At 41.8% G+C, this 22,039-nt stretch overlaps 1 protein-coding gene across 2 annotated transcripts in view; it reads left to right on the forward strand.

Moving 5' to 3' along the window:
- SLC9A6 (solute carrier family 9 member A6) overlaps window positions 1-22,039 on the forward strand; it is a 53,207-nt gene that overhangs the window by 18,605 nt on the left and 12,563 nt on the right. Inside the window, exons 7-14 of one of the 2 annotated variants that reach the window (XM_082609181.1) lie at window positions 1,670-1,811; window positions 3,648-3,753; window positions 4,050-4,138; window positions 6,730-6,843; window positions 12,398-12,509; window positions 13,434-13,587; window positions 18,743-18,832; window positions 19,994-20,024. In XM_082609181.1, the coding sequence (XP_082465307.1) occupies window positions 1,670-1,811; window positions 3,648-3,753; window positions 4,050-4,138; window positions 6,730-6,843; window positions 12,398-12,509; window positions 13,434-13,587; window positions 18,743-18,832; window positions 19,994-20,024 (838 nt within the window). The remainder of the gene's footprint in view (window positions 1-1,669; window positions 1,812-3,647; window positions 3,754-4,049; window positions 4,139-6,729; window positions 6,844-12,397; window positions 12,510-13,433; window positions 13,588-18,742; window positions 18,833-19,993; window positions 20,025-22,039) is intronic. The other variant, XM_082609182.1, reaches the window with a different exon arrangement.

The raw sequence follows: 22,039 nt of genomic DNA on the forward strand, positions 1-22,039 counted from the left end.
TCCCCCCTAAATTGTACATTGTATTACTCTCAGGATTTTTTTAAGTATTCATAAAAATGCTACTGCCTCAAGATAAAATGTTGACTGATGTAGAAAAGATGAATTAAGATTTCAATCCAGAGGCCAACATGTGACTGGAAAAGGAAGGAAACAAACCTGTCATCTCTTCTCAGCCCACCATGCTTTTCCTGTGTTCTTATACATTTTAGTGATTAAAGAATAAAATAATGATTAGTGTGAATCTTGAATTTCCATGAACCAATCCAGGGAAAGCAGTCTCAGGAGGCATGGCATCGATATTTTGTTCTTGCCAGCATTTTGAAAACTATCGCCAGGGAGGAAGGTTATTGTAGCAATATCCTTTCTTTTCTCCAGCCAGCTGCTATATTTTCATGCTATAATGTAGTAAAATCTCATTTACAGTGGTGGAGCCCTTTATGTGTAGGTAAGATAGCATGACATTAAAGGCCATTTCCTATTCACTGAAATAATATGAAATCTACCAGTCCCAAAATGATCTGGTCACTTTGAAGATTTAAATGCAAATGTTTAAATTTTTCAATTCAGATTGAGTCTCAGAAATTTCTAGATGCCACTACCAGAAATTCATGTTAGAGTCATACTTCAATAAAGTAGGTAAAATTAGGAAATTTTAGCTTGGTCTTAGATTTTGTTTTGTTTTGTTCTGTTTTTTAGCTTAACCAGGGAGGTATGAAGAGAACTTGGTAAACATGGTATAGCAAGGCCATTTTTTAGCCTTGAACCATAAAAAACATTGCAGTAACCACAGGGAGAATTCATTATATTCTTCGGAATGTGTTTTTTCTGCTTCTTTTCTTCGACATGACTTGCGTGATGTCTTTGAGTCTGGATTTATTATAAAAACACTGGCACCTCAATTAACTGAGATGAGAACTGATTTAGTAATGGTAGGCGCTCTTGCCAGAGACCCACTAGCAACAGTGATTTTCTCTGCTGTATTTACTTCCTGGGGCGACTGTTTTATAAGAAGTATTTTTAGACTAGGTTTGAACTGTGAGTTCAAGATGGAGAGTGTCCCTTCTAATTGCTTCTCTTGGCCTCTTACAGAGGACTTTCTTTCAGAAGTTTGAGGTGGAGGATCCAGCTGGGTATGCTAAAAGTACTGTCAAGTGGATTCTAATTCCTTGGCAGGCCTTTCAAGCCCTTTTATCTATAAAAGTCCATTTCAGTGAATGAATAGATAGGAGGCATTGGGCCCATTCTGGTATTCTAAAAGTTGAAAGGGTACTTTAGTCATCTTTTTTTTTTCCCACAGGAAAAACAAAATGTGACCGGGTTGAGTATTGAATAATATCCTTTATATTCTTATGCCTCTGTTGGAAATATGGGGAATTTTTCATTAGTTTGTTCACATTAGTACATTAGGGCTTTGAGGCACTCAGTACCAGTAAGTCATAAACAGAGTCACAAAAGAATAGTACTGCACAGTATCTTGAGGCTGGAGGAAAAGGCTTGGTCCAACCTTATTTTGGCAATTCAAATCCAAAGTTTTTGGTTTTTACGCCCTCTGATTTCATCTTCAAGCTCTACACTAGGTAATCTTTTCAAATTTATTTTACTCCTTTTTTAGATAATGTTTTAAAAGTAAAAGTTGCCTCTAGAAGTAAGAACCACCTCTCTTTTGTAGCTCAATAGTAGCATACCAGCCAGCCGGAGACAACAGCCACACCTTTGATGTCACAGCCATGTTCAAGTCTATCGGGATTTTCCTTGGAATCTTCAGTGGCTCTTTCGCGATGGGTGCTGCTACTGGAGTGGTGACAGCTTTAATATCCTTTTATTCTATTTATCTTTTCTTATTAACCTCACAGAGTCATTGAATACTGTGTTCCATGGTCTCCACTAGTTCCATAATTGACATCGTGTTATAATTATGAACCTTATAAACAAGTACTTGGTTTGAAAACATTAGGCAATTATCTTTAACAATAAATAAATAAAAGAATTTCATTGTTTTGTGTAGGACTTCATGCCCTCAAACACTCACTACAGAATTCTAATTGGACACAGTGACCCTTTGGGGGTGAACTTTTTTTTTTTAAGATCCATCCACTTTATTTATTTTTTTTATTTTTTAACATCTTTATTGGAGTATAATTGCTTTACAATGGTGTGTTAGTTTCTGCTTTATATGGGGGTGAACTTTAAGGTTGTAGACTAAATTGATATAAAGGTAGATATATTCCAAAGAGCCTCTGCTTGTTCTGTACGGCTGTTCATCCTGGCAGTCTTTTGCTCTTCGTTTAATAGGACAAATAGGAATGTATGACCTCGATGCCAGTTGAACAAAATAAGGTTCCCAGGTTAGGATATCTGGGAGTTTATCTCAGCTGTCACCGATTTTAACCTTCTGCTCTCGAGTCCTATGCACTGCCACTAATTTGCTGTTAGAAATACTGAGCAAGTCATTCTTGTATTCATTCAAAAACAAACCCTCTTTTTTTCTTACTCGTTGTTTTACTTTCATACGTTAAAATATAATAGAAAATGATAGTTTAATAAATGGATCTAAATTTTCTGTTATTGGATTCTTTAAGTGCAAATATCCCTAAAATTCTGGAACTTCAGTTTTCCTTTTTATATCAATGTTTCATTCTTCAAAAAAAAATCTTGATTGCCTGCTACTTGCCACATGCTATGCCCTGTGTATCAAAGATAAACAAGACAGACGTGGCCTCTGCCTTTTGGAGCTTCTGATATAGAAGCGTTGACACTTCACCTCATGGGACCTTAGTGTAGGAAGGTAGAGGGCTGGGACAGCAGGGAAGATGAGTGGGGCTTGATCTCTAAAGAGCTTCCAGCTGTAAAACTTCTAAGGTACTTTCATATAAAACAAGTACTTTTTCTGAGAATATATTCATTTTCTATACTTCAGCTTTGTGATGGAAGAAACTTGTCTTCGGGCTTTTTACAGACGAACTGAGGCATAAAAGGACAGTAAAAAGAGTTCTGAAGAAGGACCAGGATTTCTTCCCTAGCATAAGTTCCATGAGGAACTTAATCTTTCTGTTGTAGTACACACTTGTTGAAGTGAATGTAGACTCCAGCCTGAGATTCGCCACAGCTTGACACGGGCCCTTCCACTGGCAAGTAACATATACTTGTTAGACTAGTATGAGTGAGGGACGTGCCTCAGTTTCTTCATCATGGAATTCTCCACATCACGGAGGTGTTAGATGATTAAATAAACATGAAATCTCATGGAAATGACATATTTCTTAATATATGTAAATTGCTATCATTATGGAAGCTGTCTTGCTTTGGGTCACAAATTAATAGAGTTGGCATGTTGCGTATCTGATCTGTCACTCCTGTCATTTACTGTCATATCTATTCTTTACTGTGTGGTTTCTAGCAAGGCATGTGATACCCGTAAAACAACTGGATGGACTAAGCTGTAGGACTTTCTCATGGAAGGGAAGGCTGCTGACTCCTTAGTACAATGCTTGTATTCAGAGTTTCTTTGCTTTGGTACCTCCTTATTCTTTTGTGTTAGAGACTGGAGAACGCTTCTTTTGCTTTTATGCTTGCCTTGCTTCGACTACTATTTTTTCTAGTCACACTTCTGTATTATGAGATCTTGTTATCAACCTTGACAGTCTTACGTGACAAAGTTCACCAAATTACGAGAGTTCCAGTTGTTGGAGACAGGCCTGTTCTTCTTGATGTCCTGGAGTACCTTCCTCTTGGCTGAAGCATGGGGTTTCACAGGTAGGTTACTTTTTCCTTTTAATTGTAAACCCTTACAAGGAGGGACTTAGCCAGTGATTTTTTTTCTGGGTGTGGACCAACTCCTCTAGTGTTTGAACACACTTGTTAGGGTTGGGATTTATGCTGTCACTTTAGAATGTAAAAGAGTTTCAATGGAAGCGGTTCCTCTCAACAAAGTAAGTCACAACTGAAAATTTTAACACTAAGCATCTAATTTACTTCTATAAAATAAGAGCCTCCATATAAAAGTTGGGAACTCTCCTTTTATGTGAACTTGGAACTTGTTGTATTTATAGGTGTGGTTGCAGTGTTGTTTTGTGGCATCACACAGGCCCATTATACATACAATAATTTGTCCACGGAGTCTCAGCATATAACTAAACAGGTAAGAGAAACTTTATAGTTTGTGAATAAACTTTTCCTCCTTGCAGCAAAACAAATTTTTTCTTTACTGAAAAATAATCTTTGTTCTGTTCAAAGTGATGTCTGCTCATTTCAACCCCTCTTCTGTTGACTCCAGAGATAGATGGGATTGTCAGATTAAAGGGTGACAGCTTTTAGGGTATAGACAGGTCAGCAGAATAGCCAGGGGCTCTTATTATTGTGGCTCCAGTGGTCAGTCAGTTAGCTTCCTTTCCTTGTTTCCCTTGTCTAATGGCTTTTTATCCTTCCAGTTTTATTGACATATAATTGGCATACAGCACTGTCTAAGTTTAAGGTGTGCAGCATAATGATTTGACTTACATACATCATGAAATGATGATCACATCATCTCATATAGATACAAAATTAAAGAAACAGAAAAAAAATTTTTTCTTGTGATGAGAACTCTTAGGATTTACTGTCTTAACTATTTTCATATATAACATAAAGCAGTGTTGATTCTATTTATCATGTTGTACATTACATCCCTAGTACTTATTTATCTTATAACTGAAAGCTTGTACCTTTTGACCACCTTCATCCAATTCCCCCTCTCCCCACAACTTGCCTTTGGTAACCACAAATCTGATTTCTTTTCTATGAGTTTGTTTGTTTTGAAGTATAATTGACCCACAACACTATGTTAGTTCCTGTTATACAACATAGCAATTTGGTTTTTCTATACATTTCAAAATGATCACCATAAGTCTAATTACCATCTGTTACTGTACAAAGATATTACATAGTTATTGACTATATTCCTCACACTGTACATTTCATCCCCATGATTCATTTATTTTGTAACTTGAAATTTGTACCTCTTAATCTCCATCACCTATTTCTTTCCTTCTCCCACCCCCAACTCCTCTGGCCACCACCTGTTTGTTCTCTGTATCTGTAACTCTTTTTCTGTTTTGTTATATTTCTTCTTTTTTTGGTTTTTAGATTCCACATATAAGTGAAATCATATAGTATTTGTCTTTCTCTGACTTATTATACTTAGCATAATACCCTCTAGGTCCGTCCATGTAGTTGCAAATGGGAAGAATTCATTCCTTTTCATGGTTGAGTGATATTCCATTGGGTACACACACACACACACACACACACACACCCCACATCTTCTTTATCCATTCATCTATTGATAGGCAGTTAGGTTGCTTCTGTATCTTGGCTATCATAAATAATGCTGCAGTGAACAGTGGGGTGCATATATTTGCTGAGCTCTTAAGTTCAAATGCATTTTACCCCCACCATGTTTACTATTTCTTTTTTTTCCGATTTTTTTTTTTTTTTTTTTTTTTTTTTGCGGTACGCGGGCCTCTCACTGTTGTGGCCTTTCCCGTTGTGGAGCACAGGCTCCGGACGCGCAGGCTCAGCGGCCATGGCTCACGGGCCCAGCCGCTCCGCGGCATGTGGGATCTTCCTGGACCGAGGCACGAACCCGTGTCCCCTGCATCGGCAGGCGGACTCTCAACCACTGCGCCACCAGGGAAGCCCCACGTTTACTATTTTTGACATCATATTTTACATCCTTTTGTTTTATGTATCCCTTAACTACTTATTGCAGATACAGATTATTTTACTACTTTTGTCTTTTAACCTTCCTACTAGCTTTTTTTGTGAGTGTGTGGTACGCGGGCCTCTCACTGCTGTGGCCTCTCCCATTGCGGAGCACAGCCTCCAGACACACAGGCTCAGCGGCCATGGCTCTCGGGCCTAGCCGCTCTGCAGCGTGTGGGATCTTCCCGGACCGGGGCATGAACCCCTGTCCCCTCCATTGGCAGGCGGACTCTCAACCACTGCGCCACCAGGGAAGCCCCCTACTAGCTTTATATATGGTTGATTTATTACCTTTATTGTATATTTGCCTTTACCAATGAGATTTCTTCTTTCGTAATTTTCGTGCTTCTAGTTGTGGCCTTTTCATCACAGTGATGTGAACAGGTGGAGGTGGGCAGGCAGCAGGGGAGGGTACAGAGCACCGGACTATAATGTGTAAGCCCCTACTCCCTCAGTGAGGGCTGAGACCCATGTAAAAAGTGAAATCACATGGCAAGGTGCTGTTGTGAGAGTCGTCATGAAGCATTCTGTGCCAGGATAAAAGGATTTGAACTGGATCTTACATCCCGTAAAGAGGGACATGTCTTGGAACTGCCATATTTTTAGGGATTGCAGGGTTACCAGTTAGGGCCCTTTCACAGCATTATGTGTGGGAAGTGATGAAAGTTAGACTAAGGCAGTGGCAGGGACAGCAAAGAACATTGCAAAAGAAAACATTGGCAGGGTTTGCAGGATGAGGATAAGAATGACTGAATATGGGGATTGAAGAAGGGAAGCTGATTGGGGAAGTGAAGGGGTAACATTTCTGGCTTTTTCTGTGGGACCAGAAAAATGCCATCTCTACATTTGCTCCCCTCTGAATCATGAGTTTTGGGGGATATACATGAACGTTCCATATTTGAAGTATCTGTTTCAATATCTTAGTAATACTCATGTTTTCAAATTATGTAACTTTATTTACTGGACTAACCTTTTAAAATTTCGTTTCAGTTGTTTGAGCTTCTCAATTTCTTGGCAGAGAATTTCATCTTCTCCTACATGGGACTGACACTGTTCACATTCCAGAATCATGTCTTTAACCCAACATTTGTAGTAGGAGCATTTGTATCCTTCATTATGTGTTCCATTTTGGAAACTTCTGTTTAAATTGAGATTTGCATGGGTTTTCTGGAGGGGTGATTGATAAGAATACAGTTAAATATATAAAATTTTCCTCTGAGTAAAGCAAATAAGGATTTCAACTTTATAATATATTCTATTTCCATTTTTTGTTTATCACACAAATAATACTAACAGATTGAAATGACAGAAAAAAGTCTCCTGCCATTCTGCCAACCCCAAAAGATAAAACTGTTTGTCCTTTATTACTGAAGGGAAGAAAGAGAGATTGGATGGTGGGGAGCAGTTTTCAGTCTGTGCCACAGGGCAGTAGTTGAAAGATGATGAAAGATGGAAGGAGGCTCACCCACCCCTCCCTCCCCCCCATCTCTCTCTCTCTCTCTCTCTCTCTCTCTCTCTCTCTCTCTCTCTCTCATTGAGTTTTTAAAACCCAGCTGAAAAGGAGAAGCTGATTACATGAAAGACAGCAATCAATAGTGCCAGCCTCATGAGAAGGCAGGAGGAGATGGAATCCAAAGCTCGTGGGGAGGGACGGGCCTTCAGTGGGAGGGAGCACAGCTCCACCATTGTTCCAGGAAAGGGTAGGGTATGTAGAGATGAGGGTACATTTGCAAGATGGAGTCCCTGTCTGATTACTTCTATTTTTATCTGTAAAGTAGGAGGTGAGATCATCTGCTGAAAGTGAGATAGGAGCAGGTGGCCTATCAGTTATCTATTATATAATAAATTACCCTAAAATTTAGCAGCTTAAAACAACAAACATGTATTATTTCACGTGGTTTCTGAGAGTCAGGAATCCAGGAGCAGCTTCACTGGCTGGTTTTGGCTCCAGGATCCCTCCTGAGGTTGTAGTCATGCTCTGGGCTGGGGCTTCACTCTCTCGAGACTTGACTGGGGATGGAGGAGCCACCCCAACCTCACTGACACGGCTGTTAGCTGGAGGCTTCAGTTCTTCTCTGCATGGACCTCTCCACGGGGCAGCGCACAACATAACTTTCCCCAGAGGGGGTGAGCTGAGAGAGCACCAAGATGGAGGCCAAAGAGCCTTTTATGACCTAATCTTGGAGGCGATGTACCATCACCCCTTCTGCCATTTTCTATTGGTCACACAGACAAAACCTGGTACGGTGTTAGCGGAGGCTACACAAGGGTGTGAATACTAGGGAACCCTCTAGGAGGCTGGCTCCCATAGGTGATAGGAGTTTTGAGGAGAAGGTTTGGAAATAGTTATTGCAAGAGTGGGAAAGTGAGTTGACCAAAGGAATGCAGTAGAATCGCTGAGCAGTGTTAGGGACCCATTTGAGTTTGAGGAATAAGTATTAACAGTAGAATCAATCTGCCCCGTTGTATGACTTTGTGCAGGAGAATTTAGCTGTAAGCGTGGAGAAAATAGATAGCCGAGTCCGTCTGAGTTTGGTGTTTTGTCAAGTCGGTGCAATGAAAACAGAGGGGTAAGTGAATGCAGGGTATTGGAATGAGTTTTATTAAGATGTGGCTAAAAAAGGAAATGAAGAAAGGAGAGGACTGACTGATGGAAAAGTAGCAGGATCTTTGGACTGGAGGTCCCATTGAGGTGGAAGAATTATCCGGGATAGATGAACATGAAACACTGTGGTCGGAGAGAGGGATGTTTGAATTAGTGATTTTCAAAAGAAGTACTGTTTTAAAAAAAAACACCTCAGAATGAAGATTCTGCCAAAAGAGATTGGCAGAAATATTTCTTTAATTAAACCTCTAAGTAGGATCTGTGTTACAAAGTGAAGTATTACTGAAATGCCATTCTGCAGTCTTAGTCTTCTGAGAATTAACTTCAGGCAAAAAAAGATAAAGCCTTATTCATAAGAGAAGAACCTTAGCTGGAAGACTCCCATGAGATCAGTAACTTCATATCCTGCTAGTCTATGAGAAATTTTTTGAGCAGTCAAGTGGCTTGATCCACTATATTTATCCAGAAACAAGGCTAGATATTCTCTAGGTTTCTGAGTCTGTTAGGAATTGAAGTTCCTCAATACAGAATCCTACCATGGAAATTGACTCTTACCAGGAGAGGGTTGCTCTCTTGCTTGCTATGTCTGTTAGGATATAGGTTTGGTTACATGTGGCAATGACCCAAGTTAACCAAGGTTTAAAGAGGATAGAAGTGTGTTTCTTTCTCATGGGAAAGTCTGGACTGATGTGGCAAGCTCTGCTCCACAAAGTCAGCAGGGACCCAAGCAGCCTTACGAGCATCCTTAGGGAGTTGCCCTTGTTCTTAGGGTGCCAGGTGGCTCACCCCCACCAGAATATGCACACATCACTTCCACCTAACACCCATGGGCTACACCTCTCAGCAGAGGAGGCTGGGTGTCTATATACTCAGATGAAAATTGGAGGTGACGGGGAGGAGTATCTACTACTATTGAGGGAAGAAATAATAGATATTGGGGATATAACTAGCGGTCACTGCCACATTGACCCACATGTTTTGTTGTTACTGTTTTATTTTCTTGTTTATTGTTTTTTTTCAGGGAATCACTACTTTTAATAACCTTTGGATTCTAAACTAGTTTTAGATTTACAGAAAAATTGTGAATACAGAGAGTTCTCATATACCCCACACCCAGTTACCCCTATTGTTCACATCTTAACATTAGCATGGCATGCTTGTCAAAATTAATAAACCAATATTGATACATTATTATTAACTGAAGTTCATACTTTATTCAGATCCCCAGAGTTTTTCTCTAATGTCCTTGTTCTCATCCAAAGTCCCATCCAGGCTGCCACATTTTGTCGAGTCATCATGCCTCTGGAGGTTCCAGTTGACTGTGACAGTTTCTCAGACATTCCTTGTTTTTGATGACCTTTGACAATTTTGAGGGGGTACCGGTCAGGTATTTTTCAGGGTGTCCCACGACTGGAATTTGCCTGATGTTTTCCCCGTGTTTAGACCGGGCTTGTGCGTTCTTTGGGAGGAAGACCACAGAAGTAAAGTGCCATTCTCATCACACCATGGCAAGGGCACATACTTAACAGCATGTTAATAATGTTGGATTTGCACGTCTTTCTTAATTCATGATATTGAGCATTTTCCATGCCCTTTATTGTTTAAAAAAAAAAGAAAAAGAAAAAATGTGAGTAAAATAGGCCTCTTGAAATTGTCTTCTTGAAAGGTTGCCTTCTTTGGAAATTTTTGGTCGATTTTCGATCCCCCAGTTTTTTTTGAGGGGAGGTGTCATTTATGGGTCTGCAATTATTGTGAATATTAAGTGACCATTAGCACTGTGTTTAAAGCTGCTGTTGCAGGAAACGGCCAAAAGGCTGCAGCGTTTCTCCATTCCCAAGTCTGGTTACTAGGACAGCAGAGCCTTCCTGGTAGTCGTGTTCCTAGGTTGTAAGTTAGCCTGGAATGTGCCAGGAAACCCCCCCCCCCGCCTAAGTTTATGCCTCACTACTTCTTGTTCATTTTTTTAAATTAATTAATTAATTTATTTATTTTTGGCTGTGTTGGTCTTAATCACTTAGCCTAGATAGTGTTTGTCAGGTTGCTCCATTGTAAAGTTCCTCAATTTCCCCCCTTTCTATGTTGTACTGCTTAGAAGGGAGTCACTACAGGGAGCTGCACTTAGGGACTGAGGAGTTCAGTTCCACCGCCTCGAAGGCAGAGTATCTAGAGAATTATTTGAAATTCTTTCCACGGGAGATTTTTCTATTCTCCCCCATTTATTGTTTTAAGCTATCACTTATTTATATCAGTACAGACTCATTGATGTTTATTTTATACTTCAGGTTATAATACAGTACTTCTTTTAAAATTGTGTTGCTTGACCTGTTCCAGCTTCGGCCACTATAAGGTCTTTCAGTGGGCTCCTGTGTCCCTTGTGTTTTTTTGTTTTGTTTTGTTTTTGTTTTTGTTTAAATTTTTGTGAGTGCTTCCTCACTTTCTGGAACTATAAGGTGCTTCAGGCTCATCTTATATATTTTCTGCCCCAGCCCTAGAATCAGCCATTTCTCCAAGGAGCCCTGGTTCATTTTATTGGGGAATGGTATTAGAAACCAAGATCTGGTCTCTAGGTATGCTCAGTGCTACTGGGTGTCCTGGCTTCTAAGCCCTTCCAGCTGACAGAGGAGGAATATATATGTATATATTAGCTCCTGAATATATGTGTATCTATAAATATTTACATAGGTAGCCATCTGTATTTCTATTAAGCCAGATACCAATGTCTCCAACTCTAATCCGTTACCATATGGGTCATTCTAGCTCCTCCCCTGCTGATCTGTGAATCCCCATTCCAATAGTGGGAAACCTGGCTCCAACCTTCTACCATCCATTACTTAACTGTTCCATTCCAGCATGCATAGTAATATCAGGATTGTTATCCAGTGCTCCCATGGGAAGCAACTTTATCAATGAGCATGTAATGCTTATGTGCAGTTCCTTTTGCCTTTAGTCCTACAAACTCCACCCATTTCCAAAGTTACTTAGGTCAGCACTGTTTTCCCCCACCTTCTTTTTTTTCCCCATCTTCTTTTGTTTTTAATCTTAGATTTTCCTTTATATTCCTTTCAGAAAATGAGGTGGAGACTGTATTGTAACCCCTGAAACCAAAATTGTATTTTAAAGCAAGAGTCTCTATAGAGAGCAAACTGCAGAAAAAGACACTAAAATTGGTTTCTAGTTAAAACCATTCGTAATTCCAATTAAGCCTTCCCTTTGAAGCAGGGCGAAAGTGTAAACTCAGAGGAGTACATCAAGGTTAGCAGGAATTTCAGTGGTATGAGGTGTTTGAGCTGCCCCTTTGTTCTGAGGAAGCAAGGGCAAGTTTAGCCAGTATTACTCTTCCCCCTACCAACATTGTCAGTTAAGATGAACTAGACTGTTATATTAGTAATCTTAAGGTTATGCCAAAGAAGCTCTGTTTTTAACCATGTTCCTATTCATCTAATGAATGTCCTATATCTTAGACCTGCACTGTCCAATTTGGTAGCAATTAACCACTTGTAATTATTTAAATTTAAGTTAATTAAAGTGAAATTAAATGAAAATTTCAGTCACACTAGCCACACTTCAGGCACTCACCATGTGCAGCTATAGTACTATCATGGCAGAAAGTTCCATTGGATGGTGCTGTGTCAGAGAGTGGAATCTAAAGACTGTTACAGGGAGGGGGAAGGGTAAGCTGAGATGAAGTGAGAGAGTGGCATGGACATATAAACACTACCTAACGTCAGATACATAGCTAGTGGGAAGCAGCTGCATAGCACGGGGGGATAAAAGCTTGGTGCTTTGTGACCACCTAGAGGGGTGGGAGGGAGATGCAAGAGGGAGGGAATATGGGAACAGCTGATTCACTTTGTTATAAAGCAGAAACTAACACACCATTGTAAAGCAATTATACTCCTGTAAGGATGTTAAAAAAAATTTTAATTAAAAAAATAAATAAAGACTGTGTATTAGAAACTGAGCTCCCTAGGATAGTGTTTCACCATCTTGAAGGGTTAGTGTAAAGAATGTTAATAATAAAAAGAATTATCCTTAACCTATTAATAATTTTAGATTGCTATTTTCTTGGGAAGAGCTGCAAATATTTATCCCTTGTCCCTCCTACTTAATTTGGGTAGAAGAAGTAAGATTGGATCAAATTTTCAACACATGATGATGTTTGCTGGTAAGTTATAATTCCCTCTCTCGCTTACTCCAAGAAACAATTCACAGTGCGTACACCAACTTGATTTTAGATGGAAATGATATGCTGGTAATGTGAGACTCCCTTAAATATTAAAGTTGCAACCTCCAGTAGAAAATCCTTTTTAAAAGTGTGCCATTCCCTTCTATGGGGATTTTTTCATGTTCTGGTTCCAAATTCCCAGTTCGGAACTATGTCACATGTAGTGGAGGAGGTAAAGATGATGCATTTTCACACAAAAACCTGTATGTGAACGTTTATGGCAATTTGTAATTGCCAAAACCTGGAAACAGCCCAACTGTCTGTCTTCCAGTGGGTGAGGGAATAAGCAAACTGTGGTACATCCATGCCATGGAATGCTCCTCAGCACTAAAAAGAACAAACTAGTGATACACACAACAACATGCATGGACGTCAGAGGCATCATGCTGAGTGAAAGAAGCCAGGCTCAAATGGTTACATACCATATGTTCCATTTACGCGACATTCTCAAAAAGACAAAAGCCCAGTGATGCGGAGCAGATCAGTGGTTGCTAGGGTTTGGTAGGGTGACGAGAGTTTAGACTAAAATGAGGGTAGCACAAACGAATTTGGGAGAGGGGCGATGAAACCGCTCTGTGTCTCACTTGTAGTAGTGGTCACACACCTCTATACATTTGTCAAATTCATAGAACTGTACACCCAAAAGAGTGAACTTTAGTGTAAGTAAATTTTAAAACAGATTTCAAAAAATTGTTAAACGATCAATGCCTGTATCATCTACTAATTCTTTTTGTATTTGTTTGTATATACTTTTGTATGTTAAAATATGCTACGTATTTGTTCATGCTCTTCTAAGGTCTCAGAATGTGCCCTGTTTCTCTGAATTTATGAAGCTCACATAGTCCTTCTTCCATTCCCTTGTAGGCCTTCGTGGTGCAATGGCATTTGCCTTGGCCATTCGAGATACCGCCACTTACGCCCGCCAAATGATGTTCAGCACCACGCTTCTGATCGTGTTTTTTACTGTGTGGGTGTTTGGTGGTGGCACCACCGCCATGCTGTCATGCTTGCATATAAGGTAAGTAGCGAGGGGCCCTCATTTTAATATTAAAATATAATATGGGTTGTTTTAATCATGAGACAATTTTGAGCTTTGACAGGTCCCTAATATTTCATTTCTTCCTTTTAAAAAGTATATAACATGTAGTACAGACAAAAATGGAAAATATGCAAAAGAAGAATAAAAACTGTTGTTAACACTTTTGAGGGATGTCTTGCCCAGACCTCTTGCTGTGCTTTTACATATTCTTTGAACAAAAAGGGGCAACACTTCAGGTACTCTTGTAAACTGATTTTTAAATGTAATATAGCATAGACATTTATGTTAGTAAATATCACTATTTTAGTGGCTGCATATATTATAACTTATTAACCAAATCCCTACCATTGGACTTTTGTATTGTTTCTAGGATTTTGCTGTTAAGGCTAACAATTGAGGATTTTGCTCTTACTGAGTGTGAACGTTTGTAAATGCATACACCATTGTGCACTTATCTATTTCCTTAGGATGCATTCCTAAAAAGTGGAATTGCTTGGTCAAGGGATATGCCTCTTTTTTTTTTTGTAGTACGCGGGCCTCTCACTGTTGTGGCCTCTCCCATTGCGGAGCACAGGCTCCGGACGCGCAGGCTCAGCGGCCACGGCTCACGGGCCCAGCTGCTCCACGGCATGTGGGATCTTCCCGGACCGGGGCACGAACCCGTGTCCCCTGCATCGGCAGGCGGACTCTCAACCACTGCGCCACCAGGGAAGCCCATATGCCTCTATTTAAGGTTTATGATCCGTATTACCAGACCGGATCAAAAATTTTCTTATATTTGCAGTATATGAGGCAGTCCGGTTTATCCCAACCCCAATCACAACTGGATATTGTCATTCTTTCTTATCTTCATGATCAGCATGGTTCCTGACCTGACAATCCAAGGCCAAGGTTGTGATGTCTTAGTCTTGAATGCACACTAGTTAATGTATTCAATTGGAAAGCTCCCTTGTATCTCAAGAGTTCTGCCTTTGTTTCCATGGGTATAGCAGTGTATGTTGCTAAAGCCTTTGTAGATTTTACTTCTGTGTTTGGCTGTAACTTCATAGACCTTAAGAGCTACTGAGCTTCCAGCATGTGTAAGGTTCATTAGAGAAAACAGTATTTCACATCTTACAGAATCTGTTCTCCATTTTTTTTCATTCTATTATGCCTTTCTCTTAACACTCTAAATTGCAACCGGCGCTCAATCAGACTTTGAATGTTGTTACTGCCTTTCTCTCCCTTTACTGTTCAAATCCCTTTCTTACAATGCCTGTGCTATTATTGTAGATAATTGAAAATACACCAAAATAATGTTCTTGTAACCCTGATTATTACTTCAGGGAGGACCTGGCATTTGTTGAGCACCTACTATGTGCTAGGCATTGTGCTAGGTACATTTTATGTATTTGTCTAATGACAATTGCTCCATTTACAAGTGAGGAAATAGAGGCTTAGAAAGTTTCTAAGTTATTCAAGGTCATACATATCATTAAATGGTGGACAGAGGAGCCTCCAGTCTCACTTAATTTCTCCTAGAATGCTGCATCAAGAAATGAGGGTGGTCCATTTTCAAAGGATTAAACTCCTTTTTTTCCTCAAGAGCTTGTAAATGAAGGCTCTTCCTTATTCTACTAAGAACAACAAAATTAAATGTAAGATAATTTAGGAAAAATAACAGTCTTAAGTGGAGTCTCAGTGTTTAAGTAGAATCAGTTCTCTTCCCTAACTGCCTTCCACATAAACCAAACCAAATACCCACGCTTACCGCCCCCCCCAAAAAAAACCCCACAGAAACCTACCTATTCACATAAAGTCGAATCTACCTCACCAGCTTTGCAAGCTTTTTGGCTCCATCTTGCCTGTCCTGTAGCATAGTTTGGCATTCAGTTGTATCCATTACCTTACAGTCTTAGGTTAACTCTTGTTACTGTTGTTGTTGTTTGGGGGGGTTTTTTGGGCCTCTTTTCAAACAGAGACTGGAATTTAAGTTTTTCTTACCTCCCCCCAAATTTGTCTAGTACAACTGTGAGGATACTAAAAAGTCCTCCAGGTTTAAGATTCACGCAGCATCAGACTTGACTTTGAGTTCTTGCCCCTTCGTTTAGTAATTCTGTGATCTTGAGCAAGTTCTTTAACCTTTCTCAGCCTCAGGTTCCCCATTTGTGATGTGTGTAACAGTACCTCCCTCCCAGGGTTGTTGTAAGGATTCAGTGAGCTAATGTCTGTAAAGCCTTTTATTCATTCATTCGATAAATACTGATTGAGAACCAACTATGTGCCGTGGTTCTCTAATTTAGTGGTTCTCAACTGGGGGTGATCCCCCCTGCCAGGGACATTTGGCAGTGCCAAAATGGAGACATTTTTGATTGTCACAATCTAAGAGGGGAGGCCAAGGATGCTGCTGAACGTCCTCCAGTGCACAGAGCAGCCCTCACAACAAAGAATGATCTGGACCAAGATGTTGGTGATATGAAGGTTAAGAGACCCTGGTCTGGAGAGGTGCAGTGATAGTAATAAGATAGAAAAGGTCCCTGGTCTCATAAAGTCTATACTGTGGTGGAAGAAGACAGATAGTAAGCTAGCAAGTAAATAAATGAAGATGACAATTTTAGACGATGTTAAATGCTATGATGGCAAACAAGGTACTATGATAGTAGATGGGGATAGATGTATTTTATAGGTGGAGGTCAAGAAAGGTCTCTCTGAGGTTAGATTTGAGCTCAGTCTACCTGAATGACAAGTTGATGCCAGTTAAATGGTGAGCAGGAGGAAGAGCAGTCCAGGCAGAGGGGAGAGCATGTGCAAAGGCCCTGAGGTAGGCACAAATGTAGCCTATTGAATGAAAAGAAACAAAGCCCACCTAGCTGGACTACAGTGACTGAAAGGTAGGTAGGAAACGAGGTGGGCAAGATCCTTTAGGGGCAGGGGTTGGCAAACGTGTCCTGTAAAGGGCCAGAGAGTAATATTTTAGGCTTTGAAGGCTGTATGGTCTCTGTCTCAGCTACTCAACTCCAGCGTGAAAGTCCCATAGACAATATGTGAATCTGTTGCCGTGGCTGTGTTCCCACAAGACTTTATTCACAAAAGCGGGAGGTGCACCGAATTGGCCTGTGGGCTATAGTTTGTGGACCCCTGCTATTGGGTCTTGTAGGACACGGTAAGGAGTTTGGATTTTAAAATCCAAATTGGCAATCTTGTAGGATTTGAAAGCAAGAAAGTGACATGATCTGTCCTGTTGCGTGGACAACGGCTCCTCAGTGAGTGAGAGCCAGCCAGCTCTTCGTAGGTCCTTTCGCATAGTCTGTGACAGTCACCTTTGACTTCTTGTCATTTACCACACATACTTTGCATTTCTCCATCTCTGAACCTTTGCTCACTGTTGCCTCTGCCTGGAATTCTCTTTCACTCCCAGGAGGTGGCACAGCTCAAATGCCTCCTCCTTTTGCCCTCTGCTTTTCTCTCGGCACCACTCTTCCGTCTGCTTAACATGGAGTACCTCTGTTACAGCACGTGTTTCAGTCAGCCTTGTAATAATGATATTGTTATAAGAGCTACCATTTAGAGATGTTAGTGTTGTATGGAATACTGTTTTAAAATCTTTAGACACATTTTCTTGTTTAATCCTTGCAGCGACTCTGTATGGGGTCTGTCATCCCCATTTTCCAGGTGATCGAACTGCGGTTCATAGGGCCGCATAACTTGACTGAGTTCAAACAGCTAGAAAGGAGATGAGGTCAGATTGGAACCCAGCTCTCTTGGATTGCAAAGCCCTTAGAGATTACGCTCTAGTTGTGTCTGTCTCCCCCACTAGTCTGTGAGCTCCTTGAGGGCAGGGCCGTGTCTAACTCATGTCTATGCCCTGTGCTTAGCACAGTGCCTGGCAGATAATAACTGCTCTGAGAAATTTTATTACCTTGACTTGGCCTCCAGTACTGTTCCATCTGAGAATTACAAATATGCTGTCTTCAGGGGGCTTTCCTGGTGGTGCAGTGGTTAAGAATCTGACTGCCAGGCTTCCCTGGTGGCGCAGTGGTTGAGAGTCCACCTGCCGATGCAGGGGACACGGGTTCGTGCCCCGGTCCGGGAAGATCCCACATGCCACGGAGTGGCTGGGCCCATGAGCCATGGCCGCTGAGCCTGCGTGTCCGGAGCCTGTGCTCCGCAACGGGAGAGGCAACAGGAGAGGCCACACAGTGAGAGGCCCGCGTACCGGAAAAAAAAAAAAAAAAAAAAGAATCTGTCTAACAATGCAAGGGACACAGGTTGGAGCCCTGGCCCGGGAAGATCCCACATGCCGTGGAGCAACTAAGCCTGTGCGCCACAACTACTGAGCCTGAGCTCTAGAGCCTGCAAACCACAACTACTGAGCACACATACGACAACTACTGAAGCCTACACACCTAGAGCCCGTGCTCCGCAGCAAGAGAAGCCACGACAATGAGAAGCCCGTGCACCGCAACAAAGAGTAACCCCTGCTCACCCCAGCTAGAGAAAGCCCGCACACAGCAACGAAGACCCAATGCAGCCAATAAATAAATAAATAAATAAAATTTATTTTAAAAAAACAAAAAAAAACAAAAAAAAACCAAATGTGCTGGGCCTCCCTGGTGGCGCAGTGGTTGAGAGTCCGCCTGCCAATGCAGGGGATACGGGTTCGTGCCCCGGTCTGGGAGGATCCCATATGCCGCGGAGCGGCTGGGCCCGTGAGCCATGGCCGCTGGGCCTGCGCATCCGGAGCCTGTGCTCCGCAACGGGAGAGGCCACAACAGTGAGAGGCCCGCATACCGCAAAAAGAAAAAAAAAAAAAAAAAAAAAAAAACAAATGTGCTGTCTTCAAGACCACTAGATGTCACTTGAGATACACAAATGTGATTAGAGTTTAATCTGGCTAAGAAGATATTAAACAGCTTCTGGCCATCTCAACAAGGAAGAAATGAGCGTTTCTTTCAATTCTGAATCTGGTCGTGGCCATCTGTTTTCAAGTCTTTGGCCCTGATTCACTTGCCTTCCAGATAAGGTCGTGCATCATTTTCCTCCCTTCGGTGTTACTGGGCTGCTCCTGCTACAGCTTCTCACACTGCTATTTTTTCTGTATTGTCTGTAGTAGTGACCTTAATCGATAAACATTTGAGCACCTATTGTGTGTCAGGTACTGTGCTAGACTCTGGGGATATGGAGATGAATTGAGACATGGCCTTTACCCTCAAGGAGCTCACAGTCTTTTGGGGGAGACTGACAGGTAAATAACTGTACTGTGCTAAGTATTATAATAAAGGAATCTAGAAAGTGCTGTAAAAGCACAGAGGAAAAATCCCGCCTGAAGGAACCATAGAATGGTTCCTTTGGAACTTGAAAAAGGAGGACAAAAAGAAAAATAAGGGGCAGTACATTTCCGATAGAGGGAACACCATGAGCAGAGGCATGGAGGCTCGGGAGAGGACAGGATTTGGGGAGAGGAGCAGTCGGGTCTGGCTAACAGTGGGTATGTGGGCGAGGATGAGGGGAAAGCTAGGCTGGAGTGGGGGGGGAGGCTAGTTTGTAGAGTCTTGCATGCCACACAAAGGACTTTCAACTTGACCCTCTGGGTTGCAAGCTGCTCTCAAGAGTCTTTTGTCCAGGGAACAAGCCAGTGAGTTAGTTGTCTGCTTTAGATGGCTAACTCTAGGGGAGAGCCTGGCAGCTGGGCAACCTTACAGCCAGTAGCTCCAGACCCCATGAGTCGGAATGAGGCCCGAGCTTGAGCAGTTGTAAAGGAGAGAAGACCTGAGAAGCAGTTTAGAGGAAGAATGAGCGGGGTTGGTGAGTGCTTGTGCTGAGGGGGTAGAGGAGTCAAAGAGAGCTTCTTCATAATGAAGCTGTTCCCTGGGATACGGAAAGCAGATAAGAAAGAATTCTGAAGAACCAAGGCTAATGTCTATCCATTAGCCTATGGGAAAACCCCTGTAATTGGACCCTCTCTGCAGTCATCATAAGAGGATGTTGCCGTGAGAGCCGAGAGGTCCGAAAACATGCAGCTCCCTCCTGGAACTGCAATGGGCCAGCCTTGTTTCTGGAACTACATTGTAGTTCTTATTCAACCACTGGGGCAATGCTGCTTTCCCTGACTCCTGCTTATAGTGGACTTAGAGAAGAAAAAGTTCTTTTTCTGAAACTGGTAAGTGGGATTGGGTTGCAGGAAGAGAATATTAGTAGACCCTGCTTGCCTTAGGGTCCAAGCTGCTGCTAAGGAGAGTGGCGGGAGCCAAAAGTCTACGTCACCAGCCATCGAGAAGCACGAAAATATTAAGCATTCCATAGCTTCTGCGTTGAGAAAAGTAGTTGCCTGACAGTGCCCATATGTGAATAGACAATTTTTCTTTTGACTTCAAGATCTCATTTTCCTTTTGTGTTTCTCCTTTAGGGTTGGTGTTGATTCAGACCAAGAACATTTGGTAAATATGCATTTGTGTTGTCTCTGGCATTTCTGTCAAATGTGTAGTCGCTTGGAAAGAAAACAAATCTACTGTAGACTTCATGTCACTATTATTTAGATCCTGTCCTATTTGCATCAGCTTTTAACTGACATCATTCCTGGCTTTTCTCACTGCTCGATAGAGACAAAACTGAATTTTAGGCAGCGTGTGGTTATCAAGGGTGACAGCTCTCCTATCTTTGGGCCAACCTGGGCTTTGGCCACAGACGAGAGCAGTCCCTTAAGTGCTCCTGGGTTTTCAAGTGACTGCTCTGGCACAGGGAGGCTTTTTCCACTTTGGTTTGCGCATGAAGGCTTGTCTCTGATGTAAGCCCCACTCCAGCTGCTCTTCCTGTGTAACTTTCAAATTGGATGACCAGCAGCTGCCCTTGAGAACTGCCCAGAAGTGTTGGACTCTTCAGCCAGTCTTCCCTGCCTGTTCAGGAGAATGTGCTTTCTTACCCCGTGCCTCAGCCTTGCCCATGTTTCCTTGCTTACTTCCATGTGTCACTTTCTCAGTTGTTCCTCTGAACCTGAACCTGGTAGACTGAGTGCAGTGTGACGCAGTGCCTTCCCTAGACTGACCACCCTTTTCTGGTATTTTCCCGCCACTTGTTAATGCTTTCTGAGCACCACTGACTATGTGCCTCTGCCCTAGACATGAGATGGGGAATCACAGAAATGAGGTTTTTGAAGATGGAAAGCATCTCTTTAAAAACACAGTTCTTTTTCTTGTCTGAAACAAGCCCTGGTTTATTTGTCTTCAGAGTGTAGTTTAAAAAATTTTTTATCAGATTCATTTCCTGAATGCTAATTTTGCTAGCTATTGAGTGCTGAGTGTGTACGTGACATAGTAAGTACTTGCCCCTTTTGTGGTCAGAACCTTAAAGTATAATTTCATGGGCTTGAACTATTTGTACAAGGCTGGATAAATTCCCATGATGGCGAGCTGCTGGGGTGCTTTCCAAGGGGCAATAGCTCCTCAGTGCCTCCACCCCCACGGCCAAACAAGAAGAGTTACCAAACAGGTCCCTGGACAAATGCTTGATCACCATCTGCATAAGTCTCCACCTGCTATGTCCCCTCTGTCGCCACAGAGGACAAATGGAAATGGAGTGGCAGGGAGAGAACCAGGTAGGTGAGTAGCAGCTGTGACATCCAGGAAAAAAATATCATTTTTACCTTGCCCTCAAAACCGTATGGATGCCTTGGCTCAGTATATTGTTTGCTCAGTATTTTGAGTGTCTGCTGGGAAGCCCAGAGAAAGATTTTAGTAACTACGGAGCGTGTGGGAGTTGGGTGTACAGGTGCTCATGTGGTGAGAGGATCGTGTGAGATTTACAGATTCGTCGCTCTTCAAAAAGCGGAGACATGCAAACCAATGCCTCCTGATGTGAAAGGAAATATGGGTGATTCTCCGCTCTTGTAAACCCATACAGTGTTCTCAAACATTTTTATATTGTCTATGTTTTGATACATGTTGAGAGGAAGATTCATTTATTTCGAAAATCAGGAAGAACAGGAACCAAAACCCAGAATCTAAACTCCATACTCTTCGAAAATCCCGGAAACATAGAACATTCATGCTGGAAAGAGCCTTCGAGTAACATTGTATACATGAAAAAACTCCCCTGGAGAGAGGGAAAGGGAGTTGCCCAACTAGTTCATGTCAGAGCCGAGACGAACCAGGTGGCCTAACAGCGCCACTGCTGACTGACCACATCATATCACACATAAGGACCCAGTTTATGTTTTGGGGGAGCTGTTTTTGAAGAGGCCTGCTTGCTGTGTTACTTTTCCCTCCTACCCAGTCAGGCTTAACGTGGAATTTCCCTACTTACTTACATTTTGCTAGTGTTCTAAGAACATAATAACAACTTTGAAAATGCCAGTTAACTTTGGGACCCATGACAACTCCCAAAGATCGGGATGTTGATGGGATGTTTTCTACTTAAGGTGCAGTTCACGTGGGTGTAAGCCTTTCAGATTTAGGGG

Source organism: Mesoplodon mirus, assembly GCF_964341445.2.
Source record: "Mesoplodon mirus genome assembly, chromosome: X".
Lineage (NCBI taxonomy): Eukaryota > Metazoa > Chordata > Mammalia > Artiodactyla > Ziphiidae > Mesoplodon > Mesoplodon mirus.